The sequence below is a fragment of the Notothenia coriiceps genome, unplaced genomic scaffold, assembly GCF_000735185.1.
Source record: "Notothenia coriiceps isolate Sejong01 unplaced genomic scaffold, NC01 NC01_scaffold00008958, whole genome shotgun sequence".
NCBI lineage: Eukaryota > Metazoa > Chordata > Actinopteri > Perciformes > Nototheniidae > Notothenia > Notothenia coriiceps.
The window spans coordinates 219,497-242,761 of NW_011341659.1; the positions used below are offsets into that span (position 1 = coordinate 219,497).

General features: G+C 41.5%; 3 protein-coding genes across 3 annotated transcripts in view; 2 read left to right on the forward strand and 1 right to left on the reverse strand.

Annotated features, from left to right (window-relative positions):
* srcin1a (SRC kinase signaling inhibitor 1a) overlaps window positions 1–4,183 on the forward strand; it is a 105,393-nt gene extending 101,210 nt beyond the window's left edge. Inside the window, exon 20 of the mRNA XM_010770491.1 lies at window positions 4,037–4,183. Within this exon, the coding sequence (XP_010768793.1) occupies window positions 4,037–4,183 (147 nt within the window). The remainder of the gene's footprint in view (window positions 1–4,036) is intronic.
* Window positions 4,184–8,249: 4,066 nt separating this feature from the next.
* Window positions 8,250–9,226, reverse strand: LOC104944886 (protein arginine N-methyltransferase 7-like). The gene is made up of 3 exons (XM_010770484.1): window positions 9,162–9,226; window positions 8,896–9,045; window positions 8,250–8,501 (listed from the first exon to the last, which is right to left on the reverse strand). The coding sequence occupies exons 1-3, from the start codon at window positions 9,180–9,182 to the stop codon at window positions 8,361–8,363; spliced, it is 312 nt and encodes a 103-aa protein (XP_010768786.1). The 5' UTR covers window positions 9,183–9,226; the 3' UTR covers window positions 8,250–8,360.
* Window positions 9,227–9,809: 583 nt separating this feature from the next.
* Window positions 9,810–13,974, forward strand: LOC104944895 (formin-like protein 1). Its single transcript, XM_010770492.1, has 13 exons — window positions 9,810–9,813; window positions 10,478–10,546; window positions 10,925–11,049; window positions 11,152–11,354; window positions 11,454–11,685; window positions 11,763–11,831; window positions 11,912–11,992; window positions 12,406–12,535; window positions 12,627–12,790; window positions 12,877–12,978; window positions 13,064–13,156; window positions 13,398–13,509; window positions 13,610–13,974. The coding sequence occupies exons 1-13, from the start codon at window positions 9,810–9,812 to the stop codon at window positions 13,672–13,674; spliced, it is 1,449 nt and encodes a 482-aa protein (XP_010768794.1). The 3' UTR covers window positions 13,675–13,974.
* Window positions 13,975–23,265: the final 9,291 nt, after the last annotated feature.

The following is a 23,265-nucleotide window of genomic DNA, read 5'->3' on the forward strand; positions in this document are numbered from 1 at the left end:
AGCAGATTTTTCAAATTCAGTGCTTGTTTGGTTTTTATTGTACAATTTACGACAGCTTTTGAACCTCTCTTTTCCCTCCCCAGCTGTTTGAGAGAGTGCCAGCCAGGCTCTCTCTTCCCCTTCCCCATTCCCTTCCTGTTAGTCCTCTCAGCAGGAAAAGTGTCCCCCCCTGCAGACCGGACCTGTGGCCCTCTGAGGCCCCAGGCACTGAGGTAACACTGGTTGGCCCCGAGTGCTGTGGATTGCTGCCCTTTTTGTCTTCTTCACCTCTCCACCTTAACACAGTAACCAGCCACATGTATTCCTCCTCTCTCTTCAATCTGAAAAGTCTCCTTTCAGCAGTTAAATTGCTCACACATTGATAATGTCTACCGTTTGCATGCTGCATTTCCAGCCTAAAACATGCAGAATGCACTAAAGTGAAGTCTTATTTACATACAAGCTTGTCTGGAATCAATTCAATGATTGAATACCCACTCTAATTCTTTTTTTCTTTTTGAAAGTTGAGCAACTTGAAAATGGTTTTGGCCACTGATATACTGTACAGCTGACATACAAACAGCAATTTACCTCTGTCCTAGTTTTTTTTTTTGCAGACAGTTGCTCAATTACACTCAGCAGCCAGCATTATTAGCATTCATTGACGAGTTATGTTTCTCTGATGAATGTAAGATCAATATTCAATATGGTTTCATCATCTTGAGAAGTGTTCTAGTCCTCAGTGTTCACTCCTCCTTCAGCTTACAGTCGATTGGTAGCCTACAGAGGTTTATTTGCTGGACACATCGCTTCCCGTGTTGATTGTAATTTTGAGACTCAACCATAACGCAATTGTGCTGCAAAGCCAAAACAATTACATAAAAGATTTGTTTTAAAGTTTTCATCGCTAGATTACTCTCTTTTTTTTGGTAACAATGCATCTTGACTCATCGTCATTTGGACACACCCTTGTATACACATTGAGTTCCTTTGTATAATATGAATGCACCCTTCACAATCACATGATATTCTGTGTGTGTGTGTGTTTTTTCTGCAGTGGGTTTACGGTTGTGGTTATTGGTGTGTGTGTGTGTGTGTGTGTGTGTGTGTGTCTGTGTGTGAGAGAGAGAGTGTGTGTGTGTGGATGTGTGTGTGTGTGTGTGTGTGTGTGTGTGTGTGTGTGTGGCAGTCAGTATGTATGTTTGAGAAGCGAGCTGAATTGATGTGATCACACAGGCATCACATCAGAATCGGTTTGTTGTATGCACCAGAAAGGAGCATACACATGTTAACACACTGATACTTACGTGTAGAGTTAGTTATCTCGACATAATTACAAACAAGCTGCTTAAATTGCTTTATGTTGTCTTCTGGGTATGCTGTGATCTCAAGCAGCAAGTTCTTGAATTGTGCTTGAGCTAAAACCAGTATTTAAATATAACCCCTCAAGTGCTTTCCTCATTTATAGGGAAGGTGCTTGTATCCTGTCCCCCACATCATGTTGACAGAGTGTTTCCTGCCTTCACACACTGCCTCAGAGGATCCTGTCAGAGATTCAGCCAATGACCCCCTAGAGGAAAGTGCATCACGGGACTGGACTGGTCACCACACAGTCTACCAGACTACATTTTCAAAAGAAAGGGATTCATTTGGAAGCCCTCCTCAGCGAGAGCAGCTTTGTTTTAAGGAGGACTTAAGACAGGAAGTGGCCCTGTTGTTGACAGAGCTGGAGGTGAGGGAGGTCTCTCCTATTGAGGCCGAGGAGCTCACCAGGATACTCGGAGAATCTCTGCAGACCCTCATCATCTCAACACAGACCAGTGAAGTTCCTGAGGTCCAGCTGAGGGCTCGGCCTCTCCTAGTGCTTCTCAGAGAGGTGAAAACAGTAAAGGATGCCTACATGCTGCTGAGTAACCTTTTGGAGTCGTCCAAGCCGGTGCCCAAACCAAGAATTAAAGCCTCCCCCAGCGCGGGCCAGCAGTGCTGTCTGGTAGAGGCTCTGAGGAGCGGGATAGAGACGGGAGATAGAGTACTGAGACTTCAGCGCAACACTGAACTTAACATTCCTGAGGCAAAACTGAAATCTGTAAACATCACTCTTCAGTCAAGTGGATCGGCTAGCTCTGTGGATAGTGTATCGAACCAGAACCAGAGGAAAGCAGGAGAAGATGTCCGCTTCAGCACATACAGGAGGCTGGACAGCTTGGAGGAGACTATTCGTGAGCTGGAGAACACCTTGATCGAGTTCAGCGGCCATCCAATGGCAGAGCAGCTCTACACAGAGACGACCTCACAGACCAAGAAGCCCCCGGTCCCCCCCAAGCCGCCCTCTTTCAGCCCAGCATCGACCCAGGTTCATTGCTCACAGATTCCCGTTCTGAAGCAGCATGCTCTATTTTCTTTCCTCACTGCTTCCCTCTGGGTGACTGCTGGAACTTCACTTTCAAGCTTCTAATGTCTGCTCCCTGACTTAATCTGAGTTTAATTGTATTAAAATCGAAAATATGTAATGTGGGGACTAGACAACAGACTTCCTCTCTACTTGTCTGTTCTGTGATTAGCGCTGCTGCTGCTATCCTGCTGAGCCCAGCGTTGTTAATTGTTTCTTCATCGACCTGTTCTCGCATCTGTTTTCTGTTTGTAAATCTAGCCAATTTCACCTTTTGTTACCACAAACCGGCAATAAAAGCAAATGCATAGATAATATAAACCTTACATTTCCTCCTCTTTACTTACAGCTCTATTTTCTTGTATTTGTTCCGTTTGATCCGAACCTGAATCACAGTTGTGAGACCTTACCTAACCAAGGTCGATGCCAAACAGCATGGACACAGATGAAAACCTGTGATCTCTGTTCGGATCAAACTGAACTGTCATCTTGTTTGTTTCTGTGTGAAAGCTCAGTCTTCATTGAGTGTGTGGTAGAGAGAGAAATCTACAGTATCTCTTAAAATAATTCACTTCCAATACACTTCTTGGTAATAAGTAATGACCACATGTTGAACTCTATTACCAGAGATTTAAGATAGCTTTCTTTCAACTCACCTCCAGTTGACCGTAACACAACCAAAGATGAGTGATTACCAGAAGACCCATTGCGTTCCTGTGTCAGCTGCGCTTCACTGAGGTGTTTTGACAGCTTGCGTAGCGTTCCCTGTACTGAATGTAGCCCCCCCACTCAGGGCAGGGCTGCAATAATTGACAGTTGCAATGTCATGGCGAGTTTCAGCCCTCTGATGTAGAGCCGGGGAGCATTCCCATAGGCAGGGCTGAGGATTACAGCGTCTCCACACATTATTTCATCACTTTTACTTCAACCACGTTCAGTATTTCAACATGACCCTTCTTCCTGCTCTCGTCCAACGTTTGCTAGTGTACTCACCGAATTCAGACTGACAAGTGATCTCAAGTCAAACCCCAGTTTTTTTAATTAGCTTGTTAAATAAAGCATGAAATACTGTATAGTGCACAGTTTATGTCTTCAAATTCAGCTTTATACAAGGCTCAGGGAAGACAGGCAGGTTTCCTTGAATTACAATTGCAGAGGAAGACGGGCTATTTGACGTCACTTCAGTTAATCTTTTATTAGTTTTCAGTTCAGCTAATATCTGTGTGCAGAGGAGGCACAGTTGGGTGGAAATTTGACTGCATGTGTATTTCTTTTTGAGCGTATTAGAGAAAGCCGACAGAGTAACCCAGCAGGAAAGATCATTAAGCACACGCTTCGTGGGTCCTGCTGTGAGGCTACGCAACGCCGGTTTTGATTCCATGTTTTATGTTCTCCTCTTTGTCATTTTCCGATACATGGTGAAACTCTGTGAAGTGGATTGTTCAGTTGTATCAGTTACAAGCTCTAATCTTAAAACCTCATTGGTCTCGGTCTGGTGGGGGGGGGGGGGGACAGAATTGCTTGATTCATTCATTCACACTCTGTGCTAAGTTGATGTGTGTGTGATGTGTGTCGTAAACTAAAGGCCCCTGAAGTGGAGAATGAAATGTAAGAGACTGTGTTCTGTGTGTCTGAGGTCGGATTCACACATCACTCTTCTCCTTTCAGGGAGAGAATAAGGTCGTCCAATCCTCCGCTGCCTCCAAACTGAAACACCTGCAGCAGAACAGTACAGACAAGACTAAAAGTGGCAGAAGAGAGGACTTTGTGAAGGGCCAGCAGCAGCAGCAGCAGGTATTATATCTTTACACTTGACTCTCTGAAGGCTAATGCAGGCTTGATCTGGCAGGGTCTGTACAGTATTTACCACACTCTTCAATGGTATTCGATACATACATGTTATTCAGGAAATGTAAGAAAAAGCTTGTCCAGAAGAGAGGTAGACAATCATTAAAATGAAGATGCTGATCATTATAACAAATTGCCTTTTATTACATTGTCCTTTATTTGAAACTGGAGCAAAGAGAGGCAATGATCTGTGGCTGCTATAAATCAAGAAAGTTATATAGTAATGTTTTTGATCACAGGCACAGGCACATTTGATGACCTTGTTTTTGATTCGTTCTTCACCTCCACCCGGTACCCACGGAACTCCTGCATTTTCCCACCGTGCTTCACTCCTCACCTTACAGTATACCTAATCTTTAAGAGGTCTGTTTATGTATTTATTTTAACGACAGTGGCTATGATTCATGCGTTTAAACCAGCTTAGTTAATGACGGTAAATCGTTGATGGCAAAGTCTCATTGATTTGAGTTTGTGAAAATAGATGAAAGTATTCTCTGCCGGTGTTTTTGCTCACAGACGAGGAAAAGTGTTTCAATTAAATCTAAACCGGATTTTTATACCTAACATCTCTAAGTATAGTATTTAAACCAATTAAAAAGTTATAAAATACTTTACTTTGCTTTGCCCTAATTAACACATTTAGGTCTGGATCAATATAGAAGAAACTCCCTGCGTAAGCCTCTTTCTATACATACTGTATGTTGGTATCTCCCCCTAAGCAGGCTTAACTAACTTTAATTCGCCAGCACTTCAGTGTTCAGTCAAATATGGCAAAGGACTGGACATTAGGATGCTTGATGGCCTCTGGAGGCGAGGAAATTGAACTGTTGAAGCATGTAAGTCCAGTAAAGCCAGGAGAAGCTTTCTGCACAGAAGAAGAAAAAAAAGCTTAATGTCAATGTAATTTGAAAAATAACAAGAGCAGTGGAGTGAACCTAAACCTCCATACTCCACTGAAGTTGACAGAAACAAATTCATGCTTGAAGATTGCAAAGAAATGAATGTGTGAGAGATGGGGACATAAAGAAGCTTTGCTGGCGTCAGACTAAGAGGAGATTGGGAAGAATCTCTGCGGTGCCATGTAATAATCGCCTCTTTAGTCGCTGGCAATCAGCGGTTATTCAGTATGAAGAGGACAGCTCTTTTTTCCCCACCATTACGTCTTTCACGTTTCCTCTTCTTTATGTCTCTTTCCTTCTTCCATGTTCTACTCTGCAATTGACGCACGCTGCCCGTCTATCCTATTCACTCTTCCTTCCGCCAGTCTTTTCAATCCCTGTGATTTAAAAGTAGAGTGGATTCCCACACTTGTATAATAAAAGCAAAATTATTCCTATTATTTTATTATGACACTCGCACAGGGCCCTCTCTCTTTGTCAACAAACTGTTCAAAACAGCCATTGTACAAAGAAGCTGTATGTGTGAAAGCACTATCCTCAAAGGGACAGTGGGCTCTCAAAGCTAATTGTCAGCGTGGGAAGTTGTTGCCAAGCTGTTTAGGGTGGCAACATCCCACAACTGCATGACGAATAACGAAAAGAAACAAAGAACCAGCTGACTTAAAACAAGAGAATGAACAGTCAGCTGTGGCGGCTTTCACAATAGCTGCATTTTGCGAAATTTGAAGTATGAGCAGCTTGTAGTTACTGTAAGAGGTTAAGTAGTCCTTTAGAGCAGCAGTAGGTAAGGGTTGTTATACAAAAATAAGCCAAAGCTATTCTCTAGGGAATCAGAGGACTCTCAACAACTAATTCTTAGTTACTCTCATTACTAGTATACTCTACTACAGATGCACAATACTCCAAAGTGTTTCATATTAAGCAAATTAAGGATTTTGAGATCAATAATCACATTTTCCCATATGTTTAAAAAAAAATGTCACAGTAATTAAAAGTAAACAACATCTTAATTGGCCCACAAAAGATAATTGTTTACCTCTAGTTAAATAAATCGGCCACATTTTTTTGATTCATTTGTGAGGCACAAATGAAATAATGACATCATTTTGGAAGTGCAAAATACCAGTTCATACAGTCAGGTTGCGACCTGCTTTAGGCACCTGGATGAAGACTATATCAAGATGACTTTAGCTTGAGTAATAAAGACTGTTGGATTCTTTAGCAGGAATACGCTGTATTTAAGGATGCCAAAGGTTTCATAGAATGCGGGTATGTTGTGCTGGCTTTCTGTATAAGATCCTCTCTGGCCTCTCAGTCAATCACATGTGCCCTTTCCTCTTTGGAAAGTAGGCTAAAAAATGTTCACCAATTGTAGCCAGTTAGCTCCTGTCAGCAGGAGCAGCAACAGCCACAATTACACCACTTTACAAAAAGTAAAAATATTAAAGAACGACTGTATGGAAAGTGAGTTTGTCAAAAAATTAACATAATAACAAATATATATACACAGACTTTTGAAAAAATACAATTCTAATATAATGAAAAATAGGGATAAAATAGCATCAATAAGTACATTTTTAATTATGTCTTGAATTATTAAAAAACTTCTCGGCTTATTTAAATATTTGACATATATTTTCATTAATTTTGTATGATGTCATTTATAATCAAACACGTTTGGGTTTCATACATTTTGAAGCTGAACTCTTTTAACCATGCAGGGACGCATGCTGTAATACGAGCTCGGTTGAAAAGGCCAACACACAAATATTGTAGCAACTTTTTTAAACCTTAATGAGGCACCAGGCTGAAAATGTAACATTGTGTTATTGGTTTCAACAAGCTGTTGCTTTTAAATCGGCTCCGTCTCAGTCGGCTTCTTGATGTCTTTAATGTTAAACTAAGAAAAACAGCACAGATTCTGACAATGAAGCTTACATATGGATGGAGCAAAACGTGTCTTCTAAGGCAGGGGTCCCCAACCTTTATTGTGCCAAGGACTGGCAGATACATAAAAAAAAATGTGCGGACCGGTTGTCAATTTGAACTGATTTGAATATTTACTCACCAGCAGGTGGCAACAGAAGCTAATTGTATTTAACAGCCTGAAGAAATACCAATATGCATCCAAATCATATTAACAACGTTTAAAATCAGGATACAATTAAAACAAAAAATTAGAACCGCTTTACAAATATTAATATAATATAGCCTAATATAGGTGGCAACAGTGGCTAATTGTATGTAACAGCCTGAACATATAATAGAACATTATGCATCCAAAACATATTAACAAAGTTTAAAACCAGGATACAATTAAAACAAATTAGGACCACTGTACACATATTGATATAACTGAAATGTCAGTGAGACCCCTGGGCTTGTTTGCCAGCCATAATAACGTCATACCGGGGCGTTCGTTCCGGTGCACTCTGACAGCATTTAGCACTACATCGAGATTAAGATTAAACTAACTTATTTTGGGAACACCCACATACCTATGGAGTTGGCCAGATGTGTGTAAACTACTGTTCATAGTCATTTGAAAACAAATGCCGTTGTTGAACACACACCGAACATACATACACACACACACATCATGCGCCTCTGTGACCGGACATTTCCTTCATACAACGAGTAATAGGGGGAATAATCGGGCCGTTCGATGTGTGTGTGTGTAGAGGTGTGTGTGGTTGAAACGTAGCAGGCTGCAGTGGGGAACACAGTGAAGGCGGTGTGTACACGCTGGTGCTGCACTTCTCAGAGGCTGCCTCCTGATGCTGCAGCCATTTCATGAAGTGAAGGAGGTTTTACAAATAAAAGAAATAGCTCTACACCCCTGGCCGCAATGTCCTTAAAATGAAGTCCGAGTTCGAAATATATCTCAAATAATATATGCACTGCCATTTCCCCACATAAACATAACAGTCTGCGATTAAACGGTTGTCTCCTGTGTGCTCGACTTCCTATTGGCGCACTGGTAACTTTCTCTGTGCACGAGTGGCTGAGACCTTATGCTAACCAATTTTGATTTATTTGGTATGTTTTGGATGAAATAATATGACTTGTATAGGTGCGAAAAAAGAAAAAAAAAATTGATCAAATATTTTTAAATATGTATAATTCTGCAAATATTACGATAAACTCACAGCTATTTCGCGGCCCGGCAGTAACACCTCTGCGGCCCGGTGGGAACCCCTGGTATAAATGACAGATGCATGTAACTCCCAGCAGTCAAAGGGACATCAGTATTCATGCAGCTGTGTGTGTGTCTGACCTGGCCCCACAGTGACGTCAGTGGAGTGTTTGTTAATGATCTTGATCTTTTCAGAGAAGCCGTTCTTCTTCACGATGCTCTGTGCTGCCTCTGCCATCGGTTTGAAAACCTGCAGATACAGAGGAAACAGAAGATGAGACAGAGACATGACAACTGTAGCAGTGTGTCTAATTATATTATAAGGTAAAACTGCAAGTGAATTAATTGTGTCTGCTAAAACTTCTAAAACCATGATTGAGTTACTGAATACGTGCAACAGTAACAAGATGTGAACTGTTTCTTGGTATACATTAAAAACCAACTTTACACAATATAAGAATCTTGGTTTTGCTGTTTTACAGATGACCTCAAGACCCCATGACATCACTGTTGGGATAGCGTTTAGCCTGGTTTTAAGTTACTTAAAACATGAACTTTTACATATTCCTTTTTCATCATTGTAGATACAACACATGGGGAGAATGGGGGGATACAAATTGCCCCTGGTCATGTATTATCTCTACCTCCACAGCAAAGCAGAAGTCAGCTCCTGCAGTGAGAGCCATCATGGACAGCAGGCCTGTTCCTGTCCCGATGTCCAGGACGATGACCTTCTCACCCCGCGCCTTCACTCTGCCTACAGCCGCCCGGATGCCCTGGTAGTACTTCAGATTCTGAAGGAACAAAGTACATCAGCTGCCAGTGTCACACTGAAGAAGAGCAGGTGCTCTGAAGACCAATTCAACAGAGCAAGTGTGATGAATACATTGAAATGAAGGTTAACACGCACCCTGTCATGGTCATGAAGCATATCAGCGTAACAGGACCTGAAAATAAAACATCACAAGTTGATCCAGATGGAAACAGATTCAGATGGACCAGGGTTGCATTTATTGGTGCTACTGTTTCAGTAACTTGAAAAAAATCTCCTCAAGCAATACTTTACTGTAGATGAAACATTTTTAAAAAGGGTCAACGTCTGATAACTCCTGATTTGTGCTTGTGTTCTTTGGGAAAGTTCAGTTTGTGATGTTTTGATTTGGAAAAACATCCTACATATTGTGATACATTGCTCTTTAATAACGTGTCATTGATATGTTACTATCCATGTGTACATCAGCCATGACCAACAAAAAATGAAAGCAAAAAAAAAAGAAGTGTTATTTTAGAGCTGTAAATGAATGCAATTAATTCTGCTCACAATGTTTTTTCTTGTCTAAATAAAAACACCACTATCATTCATCATTAGAATGATCAAATTGTGTACTCATTTGTCATCGTTGATGCTAATGATGCTACAGTGCAGATATCAACGTAATTACATGAAAACACACATGATTGAGACAGGGAAATAATCTAAACCTCACGCGTGGCGTTTCACTGTCAAGGGGAGCGTGTATGTAATTACATTGCAAATACTGACGAGCCCCACCACTATATGGGTTAGCCCTACCATAGATTAGATTACCCAACAAAATTCCTCTGGAGCCACTGTTTGCGGTCTACAATTACAGAGAAGAGCCTGTCAAGTTTGGCTGTACTCAGCACTGAATCAAAACGCACCATAGCTTTAAATCTTTGTTTGTGAGGCGTTTTGCTGATCAAGATGGTAATCGCCACATTCAGCTGTAATAGATATGCCAACTTGATGCTCTGCTCACGGATGAGTCGATGACAATAATAAACTGTTAAGATGATGACCTTGCGTGTGTATAATATTTTTCTTCTTTGTGGGGGTCTGCCCCCAAAAAAACAGTTTAAAGTCCTGAGAAAGTCAAATAAGACAGTGTGTAAAACTACACTGCCCAGCCAAAAAAAAGTAACCACTTCGATTTAACTAGGCCAGTAGGTAAGGGCTTTCCACTGGATAATAACTGCAGCGATGTATATGTTTTAGCTGAATACACGTTTTTTAACCCTAACTGAGGCAGTTAGTCACTTCTTTAATGTTTGTTCTTTCTGATGTGAAGTCAAGGTTGTAACTGTTTGCAATGAAGTTGTGTGCTGTTCTTTTGATTATTTTGATTTATGATAGTAATTACTTAAATGTGAAGGGGGGTGAGCAAGCATTTTGAGGAACATAAATCAAAATAATCAAAAGAACAGCACACAACTTCATTGCAAACAGTTNTGGTGGACCTCCACCTCCACCTGGAGCACCAAACGCTCTATCTGGTAAGGAGGCTGGCAGAAAAGCTTGATTTCTTTTCAAAGCAGTTTGTAGCCCAGGCGAAGAGAGGACACACCGCTTGGATTTCTCCCTATGCTGATGTAACTGATTTATTGCTGGGGACTGCTGCCAATTTCATGTTGTAAAAACAGCTGAGGGCTGATGGCTGGGGGTGTGGGTGGGAGAGGTGAAGCTAACTGTCTCTCTGTATCTGTGTATTTGCAGTGGATGTTACGTAAGGCTTGTGTTTGCATGTGTTTTATCATTTTGTATTTGTCTCTATAGCAACTCTTTAAAAATGACATGCGCCATCTTAAGGGACTATACCTTCAATGAATGGAAATCTTATTTGTTTGATGATTCTCCTTTTCTTGTTTCATAAGGCGTCAAGAGCAAGAAGCCCATTCAGACCAAGTTCAGGATGCCGTTGTTAAACTGGCAGGCCTTAAAACCAAACCAGGTGACCGGCACTGTCTTCAACGAGCTGGATGACGAGCAGGTCTTAGAGGTAGGAAGCTCCAACATCTGTTTCCTTTGTTTTTCTGTCAGGAAACTACATTTCTTTAGTCATCCTGACTTTCTACTCTTTCTCTCATTCTGTGGACATCAGGAGTTGAACATGGATATTTTTGAGGAACATTTCAAGACAAGGGCACAGGGTAATCCAGCAGACATTGCTACTATCAAGAAGAAGGTGGTCCAGAAGGCCCCCAGCAAGACCTCCCTAATTGACGGCAACAAGGCCAAGAATCTGGCCATCACGTTACGCAAGGGGGGAATCAACCCGACGGGCATCTGCACCGCCATAGAGACGTACGTGCTTCATGGAAAATGTGTTGACATTTCTGAGTGATCCTCCTTTTTTGTCACTCATACATTAACTGGTGTAGCTTTTACTACTTTTCTGTACAGGTATGACCAGGAGTCTTTGTCTATAGACCTGGAATTACTCGAGCCCTTCATACCATCAGATTTCGAGATGAAGCTGCTGCTTAACTATGAGAAAGATGGCCGCCCGCTGGAGGAGCTGGCCGACGAGGATCAGTTTATTCTACGCTTTGGGAAGATTCCTCGTCTGAAGCAGCGCATTAGCACTCTCACTTTCATGGGCAACTTCCCTGATACTGTCAAACGCCTGCAGCCGGTCAGTCTCTGTCATGCATTTAAAAATAGAACTGAGATCTGAGGCGCTCTTAAACTGATTTTGTTTTCCCTCGACAGCAACTGAACTCCCTCATCGCTGCATCGATGTCCATCAAGTCTTCAACCAAACTGAAAAAGTTATTAGAAGTGAGTAAAAGACAAACAAAATGAATTGTTCAGTAGCTTCCAAATGTGTGAATGAGTGATTTATCATGTTTTCCCCTCAGATTGTTCTCGCCTTCGGTAACTACATGAACAGCAGTAAGAGGGGGGCGGCGTACGGCTTCCGGTTGCAGAGTCTCGACCTTGTAAGTAGTTGTTTATACTTTTATTTTTTACTTTAAAGCAAGACAATTTCACTTATCAAATTAGAGATGTCATTGTCTTACTCAAAAGACACGTTCATACGTTACTAAAATACCCTCTTGAGGTTGTAGCTTTTGCAAAAAACCTTTGACATTCATGTCTTTCTAAAATGTCATCTCTTCATAATTCTTCCCTATTAGACATTTCTTTTTGATTAGCAAAATAATGATGTTGTAAGGTCATGGTGACCTTGACCTTTCTTATCAGTTTTTTATAGGTTCCTAGTGGATGTTTCCAAATGAGAAACATTTTCCTAAATTGTAACTAGTGGTCACTGTTAAGAAAAAAGTAAGCAGTCTTGAATTAAGTAAACTCAAATTAAGTATTTATCTTTGTCAACTTCCTCCCTTTTCAGCTGTTGGAGACCAAGTCTACGGACCGCTCGCAGACCCTCCTCCACTTCATCGCCAGCATCATCCAGGAGAAATACCCAGACCTGTCCAACTTCCACACTGATCTACACTTTGTAGACAAGGCAGCTCTCGGTACATTTACTCAGTCGACCTGGCCAATTATGTAGCTTGTGATTTTAAATGTGGAGAAATACTAAACTGAATGTTGTTGTTTCTTGGACAGTGTCATTGGACGGTATTCTTCAGGACATCCGCTCATTAGAACGTGGAATGGAAATGGCCAAAAAGGAATTCCTGGTGCAGGATGACAGCAGCGTTTTGAAGGAGTTCATCAAGACCAACAGTGAGCAGCTGGAGACTTTAATCACAGACAGCAAGAAAGCTCAGGTCAGCCTGCAAAGCATCTCAAATGTACAACCTACACCCCACTACATGCTCTCAGACATGATTTCATCTTCCCGTCTGCTTTTTAGGAGGCATACGGATCTGTGGTGGAGTATTTCGGAGAGAATCCTAAAACCACGCAGCCTTCCATGTTTTTCCCGACGTTTGGACGCCTGATAAAGGCCTATAAGGTGAGGATGTGTGAGGGATTCACATTTGTATTTATTACAAATGTTGCATTTCAACTTGATTACATTTTCCTGTAATTGAACACAGATAGCACAGCTGGAGATAGAGCGGAAAAAGAAAATGGAGAGAGAGAGCAGCGAGGAAAAAGTGTCATCTCCAAACAAGGCCGGGTCACAAAAGGTACAATGATAAGTCTTTAAATGTTATATAAGAGATTTATTAACATTGTTTGTTTAATGAATTTTGACATACTATACGCCATATTTTTTATGAAACTTTCCATGTAATTAATAATTTAAGCAACATAAATAATCATCGAAAACAGATCCCTGACTATAACCCATGACAACCAAACTCTTAGAGGAATGGGAAATATATAAGTTACCTTTGATTTCAAATGCTTTTTTTGTACCTTTGCTAGGGACCTCAGATGCCTAAAGTGCCCCAGATGGACCTGATAGCGGAACTGAAGAAGCGGCAGAAACCTCAGGTACGCGAAGGGAAGGACGGCGCCCTGGAGGACATCATCACAGGTACGGTAACACGATGCTTCCTGGTGGAGTTACACGGTGATATTTGAAGCGTGTTTGAAGTTCATGTGCTGTTATTTGAAACTCTCCTGCTCTGCCTCAGATTTGAGGAACACACCATACAGGCGGACAGATGGTCGACGGCCAGCCCAGCGCCAGGACCCTTAATCCACTTCTGGTGCATGAATTTTTACAAATGTAACTCGAGAAGAACATGCTTCAAAATGTTCTGTATATACAGTATTTTAAAATGTATAACAAGCCATGTGGCAGCGTGTTTTTTAGCCAAGATTTTAGAGTGAAACTGCTCTGTAAATAGAATTTGAATATTTAACTATTTTAACATATTTTAAAAGCAAAATTTAATTTGATTATAAATCTTTTACTATTTCTGTGTTACCAATTGGCTTTTGAATGTTCAGTGTTGTTACCTATTGAGTAATAATAATAAAATCATGTTTTTTGAAATAGACCTACTGTATTTGTATGAGCACTTTGACCTGATGCAACATTTTAACACATTTTCTGTCGCTAAGGATGCATGCATTTCCTGACAACACAACATAAAACACAATATTAAGCAAGATCAGACGCCGCCACTGTACAAGAGAGCTGCACTTTATTGGACACACAATCACAGCAAAGTATGTACAAAAGAAGGCAGGTTCAACTGCCTACTGTCTTCTCACAGGAAAAACACACACATGTCTCACAGAATATCATGGCATCCACACTGATAAATTAGTATCTCCAGTATCAGTAGGCTTTTAAATTTATATATCATTATATCATAGATCTATATTCTGTATTATTTTTGTTCTTATATCACACTACTCTACAAATGGGAGGACCGATCTGTGGAAAGAGTACACCATCACGGGTGACTTTTCTGGTTGGGGTGCGTTCCTTCTCGACATCCACCACTATCTTCATCTTCATCATCATCACATAACATCACAGTAAGACTGAACATGCCTGTGACACACATACCAAAATAACGTCTCATTCTTCATGTGTGTAAACCTCCTAACATAGAAACCCTTTCTTGTTCTCATATTTTTTGAGAAAACATGTAGACAACATTTTTTTTCAACTGCACCGTGCGATTGCTTTGAGACTATACATGCATTGTTTTGTATATATCTTTGTACCCATTGTCATAGTTTATTAATAAAACATCTTCTTTTGGACATAACAATTTGTGGAACTCGCTAGGAATGACTCAGCCTATTTACAGGTCAATTTTGTTTTTCTACTTTCGATGCCAACATTTTTGAACATCCACACATTCATGTAAAAATCTCAGATACATACTATATAATGTAGGTTTGTTATAAAAAACAAGATACAATGGCAAAGGAAGAGATTCCACTTTTAAATCACAAAGTGCCCTTATTGATCCATCTTGGGTGGTTTTAACAACTCCGGTGGTTTAGCTTAAATGCTACTTAAAGCCCCTCAGTGCAACAACTTGGACTTAATAAGCAAGAACATGTACTTCCAACTGTTTATTCCACCTGTTGTTGTCTCTAAAAAGCTTTTGCACTGAGCATCCACATTGCTACCACTCCTGTTCACATGCAAACATGACACAGCTAAAAATGAAAGCCATGTGATCTCAAACGTCTTGGCCCATAATCTGACCTTTCACAGTAGTTACCACAACTTCTGACCAACTCCAACTAATACCAGCTGAATCACAAATACAGGATGGGGTGAAACCAAAAGAAAACAGACCACAGGTACAGAAAACAACCCCCTTAAACACGCAAATAGTAGCAAAATAAGCCCCTAAGCACAGGCACTGGTCCAGCCTCTCACACCTCAATAGTGACCCTTCACATAAGGAGGCAAAGGTGCAGAAGAGCTGGACAAGCATTTTCAGGGACAAGCTTTTCAAAAATCAAAATTACATCAAATCCAACTCTGTGTTCGTAAATAAAAACCCTATAATCAAAAAATGAACTTCAGCGTATATTACAGAGGCTAACTGTTATCTATACAGATATCGTTAAAGAAATATAAAAATGTTCTGCGTATGAATAAATAATCTCAGTGTGAAATGTAATATCTCTCTCAATGAATTAAAAAAGGAAAAATCTGTACAAAATGGTCACTAATATATAAAACTGAAGAGGTGATGACATTTTACAGTATATAATTTAATCTAGGCCTATATATATATATCACACTTTTCTTCACAATTATAATATCATACACAAACATCTCACTTAGATATATTTATATATGTATACTTCTTCTATGTTTGATTTCAAGTTTGCATGAGTTTCTGCGACGTGCCCTCCAAGCCTCCGGACATGTTGAAACCACAGCCCACTAACACTTATAAAAAACAAAACAAAAACATTTCAGAGAGCACTGTCACGCAATTCTGGGAGGTTTCATCTCAAACTTAACTTGAGAAAAGCAGCCGAGCGTGAACACTCCCTCCCCAGCGCTCACCAGACGCTAATGCAGCAGATTTAATTGATGGGAGAGTTATGGATTTGGGTGTGGAACAGCATGAGTAAGTGAATTACTTTCATTTGACTTCACTCCCCGGTGCTTGAACCTGCCTTATGGAGCTACAGAGCGACCGGTGAGGCTAAATACGCCGTAGCTGTGCACATTGTTAGAGCTCAGGGAGTGTTTAGTACACACTGCAACCTGACACACTCTGCTTTTCAAGTGTTGTTTTTCTGCAAAAGATGGAAGCAAGACAATTCTCGCAGCCTCTTCTTTGGGTAAAAGTGTTCTTCTGTCTTTGCTGCTGATCTAATACTGTTATACAAGATCAACAGGGGATTTGTGGAAAGTCTTAGAGGCACTGGGAAAAAAGATATCAGGTCCTTACAGACAAACAGGCAGGAGTTTCAGGAAAGAGCACGGGAAAAGTGCTAATTACATATTTCACACACTGTTACTGTCATTACTGAGGCCCATCAGACTTTGTCCTAAAATAACCTCAACAAGTGTCATTTCTTTCACTGACGCCCCACATCACAGACACAGCTAAGTGAGACGGGGAAGAACAGCCGCTGTCACACCCTTCCTCTCATCTCTTTGGCTCTTTCATATCACAAACACTCTCCATGGAGACAAGAAGCCGTCTTATTAAAGAAGCCTTCAAACACAAGTCCCCAAACTAATCCCCTCTTCTCAAGCTGCATGCCATGTGACACAATCCACTTTCGGACATTTTAATCTCATGCCACAAAGAATCGATTTCACACAGTCTTTCTTGTGAACCACTGGAAACAAAAAAAAAAAACAACACTTTGTCGATTCAACCTCATCACATCCCCAGTGGGCAGCCTTAAGGCAATAACACAGGCCAGGGGCTTCCGAGTGTGCAGGGTTTACACTCAGGGAATCACTGAAGGGCCTTTAATGTGCTATACATAGAGATAACTTCATCTACTGTCATTGATGCACACTAAAGGCCTAACATTTATAAATGTTTTAACATGCAGGTAATAGAACCAAATGAAGGAACAACAATATTGTTAATCTAACGTACAGTCATTTAAAAGAAACGGGGATTTTCTTTCCTTTAAGGAACATTTGTAGCTTTGTGCTCATAATTCTTTAAGCAGATTCACAAGATCAACATTTGAGAAAGAGGTGTCAAGTGTTTCAGAGGAAAATGTGCTTTCTTTATATTCCTATATATCTAAATCTCAGGCCCTTCAAGGGTCAAGCTGCGTGAAGTGTCTAAATATGTGCGGATTTTCTTTCTTTAGCTTTCAAACACTGCTTGAAACTGTGTCAAGTGTTGAAGTGCGATCAATTCACTGCAGTGCAAGAAACATTTTGTTCCTGTTCAAAGAAGGTATTACGCATCGTTGTAAGCTGCTTCCCATCAGAGTAACTTTGAAGTTCAAAGAAGATAAGTGTCCTAAAATAAAGCACTTTATATGTCTGCTCTTTAGATTCCTTAAAGGGTGAAATGGTGTTCTTGTCGATGTAGCTCTTTTCAAGCGGTGCAACTTGTGACTTGAGAAAAAATGATTCATCCCTTATCAAAATGCTCTAAAACAACAACAACAAACAACAACAAAGGTTTCTGCACACAGGTTCGTTTTACAAGTGCAGAAGGAGTGACAGAGTTACTCGTCAGTGTGTGCTTGAGTCTTTGGGAAGGTGTGTGATGTCAGGTGCTGAAAGCCTTAGCAACCTGTAGGACGTGACTGCGGAACATCCTGATTGTCATTATTTACTTGTCAATACAGATATACAGAAATTCAATCTCTTTACAATTCACTGTCTGCGTTCTTCCTTCCTTTTTGTGTAACTGTGCCTATATTCTATTTTCAGTAAAGGTGTGCTGTCATAAGACCGCTCCTTTCAATGTGCTTTTGACATTTTTAAGTCAAGATGTCCTATAGTTGTTCCTAATTTTCCGATGCAAGGATTTCCTCCTGTAAGGGTTCATATAAATATTTAAACAGTGTGACATGTCAGACAGTGGAATGTACACTTGCAAAAAAAGTGAGAACAATCATGTAAACTCTTTACACAGTGTACAAACAGAGGGGAAAATATAGCACCAGTTTCAGTTTAAAACACAGGTGATGCATGAAAAGCCACGAGTGCCCTTTTAACACAAAACCACAATCATCACCTTGATCTACTTTTTTTTTTCTGAGCACATTCTGCCAGGTGACACAATATGAACCTGAACAAACACGACTACTGGACTCACTTGGTGATTATTGCAGCTCTATTTTCTATGATAAAAGTCTATAAATGATGTCTACTCCACTAACAACCCCGTTGAGTGAGGGGTTTTATGAGACTGCTACTGTCAGTAAATCCATCCAGACCACATGGGCTCTCTTTCTGGCAAACTGCAGCATGAGTGTGGGAGAACTGCAGAGGAACTATGGAACCAGATCAGAGTAGGACACATGTCCAAAAAGAAGATAGTGACTCCATGTACGGTATGGTAGGTCTTGCCATGGAGATATGCAGAGTGCATACTGGAGTGAGGCCAAAAAAACAGAGAGGACAATCTAAAAAGTCCTGAAATATGAAACTCAAAGATGCTCCAATTTCCCATGATGCAGATGTGTTCTCTTTATGGTTCATAATATGATGGTTCTTCCATCCATCCTCCTTCTCTTCAGGAGCCCGGGGCGAGGTCCTGCTTCACTTGCCCACTGCCCGCCTCCTTGCAGCTGTTGACGCTGGGCTGGGGAACGGCAGAAGAAAGGGTAAGGGAAGGCTTGGGAGTGGAGGGAGACAGGGAGGGTGTCGGGGTGGTGGGTGAAGCAGAAGAGGAGGGGGATGTAGCGATGGGAGTAGAAGCGGAGGACTTGCTGCTGGGCAGGGGCAAGGAGGAGGCTCGCTGCTCACGTAGGAGGCGGCGATGGCGGAGGGTGGAGGAGAGGAGCAGGGCCTCTGCGCTCAGGCCGGAGGCGGACAGGCTGGCCAGAAGAGCCCTGGCTTGGCTGGTGGAGCCTTTCAGGGAGGGCAGCCCCTCCTGGGGGGGCTTCCTCAGGCCAGGGGTGAACACTGCTGCAGGAGAGGGTGCTCGGCCTGGCAGAACTCCCGTTTTGATACCAGAGAGGTATGGCTCAACACTGCCACTGTTCCCCACGGCCTTCAGGTGAGAGCGGGGACACAGAAGGGGGGGCAGGGGAGGGGGGGCAGGGGAATGTGGGGGGGGGGTTTCAGGGATCAAAGGGAAAATCATGAAAAATTAAAGTCTCAAAATTGGTTGGCAACCGTCCCCCTGCAGCTCCTTCCCTCACCCATCACAGTCAAACATGCCCATGCGTGCATGCTTGCACACACAGACTTTGGAGTAAACACTGGAGATATGAAAGAAGCTGATGGAGTCAAACGGGTGGATAGATGTGTGTAGATCTCTGTCAGGCAAACGGGAGGAGAAGGAAGCTAAAGAGGCTCCACAAGGCAGGTGGCTCACTGCTGCAGGGTCACAGGGACAGGTCGGGGGGTGCAGGGCGGCGTGGGTTCACACAGGGTGGCGGGAGGGGTGAGGTTGGCCGCAGACGAGACGTGTAGTGGAGAGGTAAGGGGTGGGTGAGGGAAAGGTGAGAACAGAACAAAAAGACAAACGCAGAATATTGTTATACAGGTTGAAGTCAGCATGTGTGGTGCAAGCCACGAGACCTGCACACATGATGACCAAACCGTTGATAAACACACTTTTGCCTTAGGGTGCAACACTAAGTGACAACGTGTATAAGGTTTCTTTATTTTGACACGTTTTAATGATTTGAACTCATTAAAAATGCAAAATATCCTGATGAACAGGCAGCATTACATGTTCAGTTTCTCTGTGTAATGCTAGAATGAGTCAGTAGATGGCACTGTTCCAACAGTATGAATCTCACACATTTGTCATAACATGTATTTTTGGTAAAGCTAAATTGAATGCATTTAACCAAAAAGGTTTGTAATTTCCATCTTTGGGGGGGCGGGGTGGGGGGCAGATGAAGGAAAAGACACAACATTGACGACAGGGTTGAGAGACGAGCGGGCAAGAACCATATCTGCATTTTATTGTAAATAATTTTACACCAAAGGGACATTTTATCTACACTTTTTTATAAAAGCAACAGGAGGGACGTTTTTGCATTGGCAATAAAGCCATTTTGAATATGTCTGTTGTTGGATTACGGGGATTAGCGCTGTATGAAAGCAGAGCAGGCGGGCTCTTCTGCTGGGAGGCTTTCACCTGCAGAGCACGGGCTGCCAACCGTCCCCTGAGGAAGGGGCTGTTCCTTCTGCATGACAAACTCCTCTCAAGCCTGGTCAACACATTTGTCCAGGTGTGTGCGTGCTGCAGAGTGTCCTCCCTGCCTAGCAGCCTCCCAGGACAAGTCTTGATAACCCCCAGCACCTTGAACTAACCTGTTTTACCACCAGAAGTAATACACAGCTGAATGGGAAATGGAAATAGGGTTCCACATCGTGCCCTCCTTGATCTGTGCAATAGCAAACAGGGAGAATTTGTGGCTTTGAACTCATATCCAGGACACGGATTCAAAGGATCCTCAAGTCTGGGATGCTTTAATACTTTGGAGTAAAGCTTTAGTGAGCAGGCAGCCTTAGCACCATTAGCTCTGTTAATATACGCATCAGAGCCTAAACTAGCTTAAGAACCTGAGTATTAGGACTACATTTGCTCCAATGATCCATTTGGACTACATTATTTGCAGGGGCTTGACAAAGGTATGACCCTAACATCTGAATGGCTATCCTGGAACTAAAGCTGCTGATCCCAAATATTCAAAATGACCATTATCTGTCTATGGCACAAAATGTGTACACTGTCCACCATAATATTTTATTTTGATGGTAAAATAAGTGGGTAACTCGAAATTGGCAGTGCTATACCCAGTACACACGTAAAAAAACAAAAAGCGTTGCCAGTGCATCTTGTTTTAGCTGAGTGCAGATGGTACACAGCCATGTCTTCAAATGTTTTACTGTCCGTCCAGCTGGCTCTTATGATATGTTAATGTGTACCAGCTGCCCTTCATATGAACTAGTGGGAAATGTCATCATCATTGTGTTGTAGATAATGCCACCGATGCTAAAGATATTTATATATTTTAGATCTATTTACGTATTGGCTGGAGACTCTGAAGTGGTGTGCTCATTGCTTCCTTGTTTGTGCCCAGTTTAAAATGCCCTAGAAATGTCAGTTATCATTCGGCCAGAGGAAACAAAAGAGAAAACACCAATGGGAACTGGGTTACTAGTTGGGGGTCACATCTAGGGAGTTGTGTCCGGGGAAGGTTTAAGAGAAGAGACATCTTTACCTTCATATGTTGCCAGAGTAGAGAGTTCACCCACGGTGGGCACGTCTGATTAGAACAACATTATCAGTCAGGTGATCAGCAGGTGTCAGTTTGAGGGAGAAATAAGAGGGAGGGGGCCCTATGGAGGGTTGCCTCTAATATGAATCATGTCTAGGTTACAGTTATATTAGAGGGCTGTGCAATATATACCTGGCTGTTGTAAAGTGTGTGATTTAATTTTGACATCTTAATATATTTTTAAATGCATGCTTCTTGGCAAATGTCCCCTTTGTGGGACGAATAAAGGTATTCTGATTCTGAAAATGTGGATCAGAAAAATACATATGCCGAAAACTGTGACTGTTCTGACGCGGCCGGTACAAATATAATCTTTAAAAACCTGCTTGCTTTTAAGTTCTGAAAAAGAAGTAGGAGTAGGATTTTCATTAACAATTTTTTAGCTGCCATAATTTGCGTTTCTCTTTAAAAACATCACAAAGTCAGTGACCAGAAAATAAGGATTCAGGTGAAGTAAATATACAGTCTGCAGACGTTTTTAATGAGTTATTCAAGACTGTATGCAAATGAGTCAGCCGACTTCATCATTTCCTCAGATGAGCTGCAGATAATTAGTGCGTTTTTAAAGCAAAGTCAGCTGTTTCATTGTGCGAAACTTAAATGCCTTAGAACAGGGGTCCCCAACCCCCGGTGTTACTGCCGGGCCGCGAAATAGCTGTGATTTTATCGTAATATTTGAAGAATTCTAAATATATAAAAATATTTTATCAAAAAGAAATCAATTATTATTATTATTATTATTATTTTTTTTTATACCAGTCATATTATTTCATCCAAAACATACAAAATAAATCAAAATTGGTTAGCATAAGGTCTCTCCTGCGCAGAAAAAGTTACAGGTGGTGCGCCAATAGGAAGTGGAGCACACAGGAGACAACCGTTGTAATCGCACTGTTATGTTTGTGGGGGAATGGCAGTGCATACATTATTTTAGATATATTTCGAACTCGGACTTCATTTTAAGGACATTGCGGCCCGGGTGTAGAGCTATTTTTTTATTTGTAAAGCCTCCTTCACTTCATGAAATGGCTACAGCATCAGGAGGCAGCCTCTGAGAAGTGCAGCACCAGCGTGTACACACCGCCTTCACTGTGTTCCCCACCTGCAGCCTGCTACGTTTCAACCACACACACCTCTACACACACACACATCGAACGGCCCGATTATTCCCCCTATTACTCGTTGTATGAAGGAAATGTCCGGTCACAGAGGCGCATGATGTGTGCTGTGTGTGTGTATGTTCGGTGTGTGTTCAACAACGGCATTTGTTTTCAAATGACTATGAACAGTAGTTTACACACATCTGGCCAACTCCATAGGTATGTATGTTCCCAAAATAAATTTGTTTAATCTTAATCTCGATGTAGTGCTAAATGCTGTCAGAGTGCACCGGAACGAACGCCTCGGTATGACGTTATTATGGCTGGCAAACAAGCCCAGGGGTCTCACTGACATTTCAGTTATATCAATATGTGTACAGTGGTCCTAATTTGTTTTAATTGTATCCTGGTTTTAAACGTTGTTAATATGTTTTGGATGCATAATGTTCTATTATATGTTCAGGCTGTTACATACAATTAGCCACTGTTGCCACCTATATTAGGCTATATTATATATTATATTAATATTTGTAAAGCGGTCCTAATTTTTTGTTTTAATTGTATCCTGGTTTTAAACGTTATTAATATGTTTTGGATGCATATTGGTATTTCTTCCGGCTGTTAAATACAATTAGCCTCTGTTGCCACCTGCTGGTGAATAAATATTAAAATCAGCTAAAATTGACAACCGGTCCGCACATTTCTTTTATTGTATCTGCCGGTCCTTGGCACAATAAAGGTTGGGAACCCCCGCTCTAAACCAAGAACAGCTTTGTGGGTATTTTTGGGAGATAGGGACCGGGAGC

What these genes read in the sequence shown, in the direction of transcription:
- LOC104944886 (XM_010770484.1), bottom strand. Translation starts at nt 9,182, where the DNA reads ATGCTTCATGACCATGACAGG. An exon ending in TGCTTCATGACCATGACAGG is followed by an intron (nt 9,046 to 9,161) that starts GTGCGTGTTAAC and finishes TTGTTCCTTCAG; the next exon opens with AATCTGAAGTACTACCAGGG. An exon ending in ACTTCTGCTTTGCTGTGGAG is followed by an intron (nt 8,502 to 8,895) that starts GTAGAGATAATA and finishes CTGTATCTGCAG; the next exon opens with GTTTTCAAACCGATGGCAGA.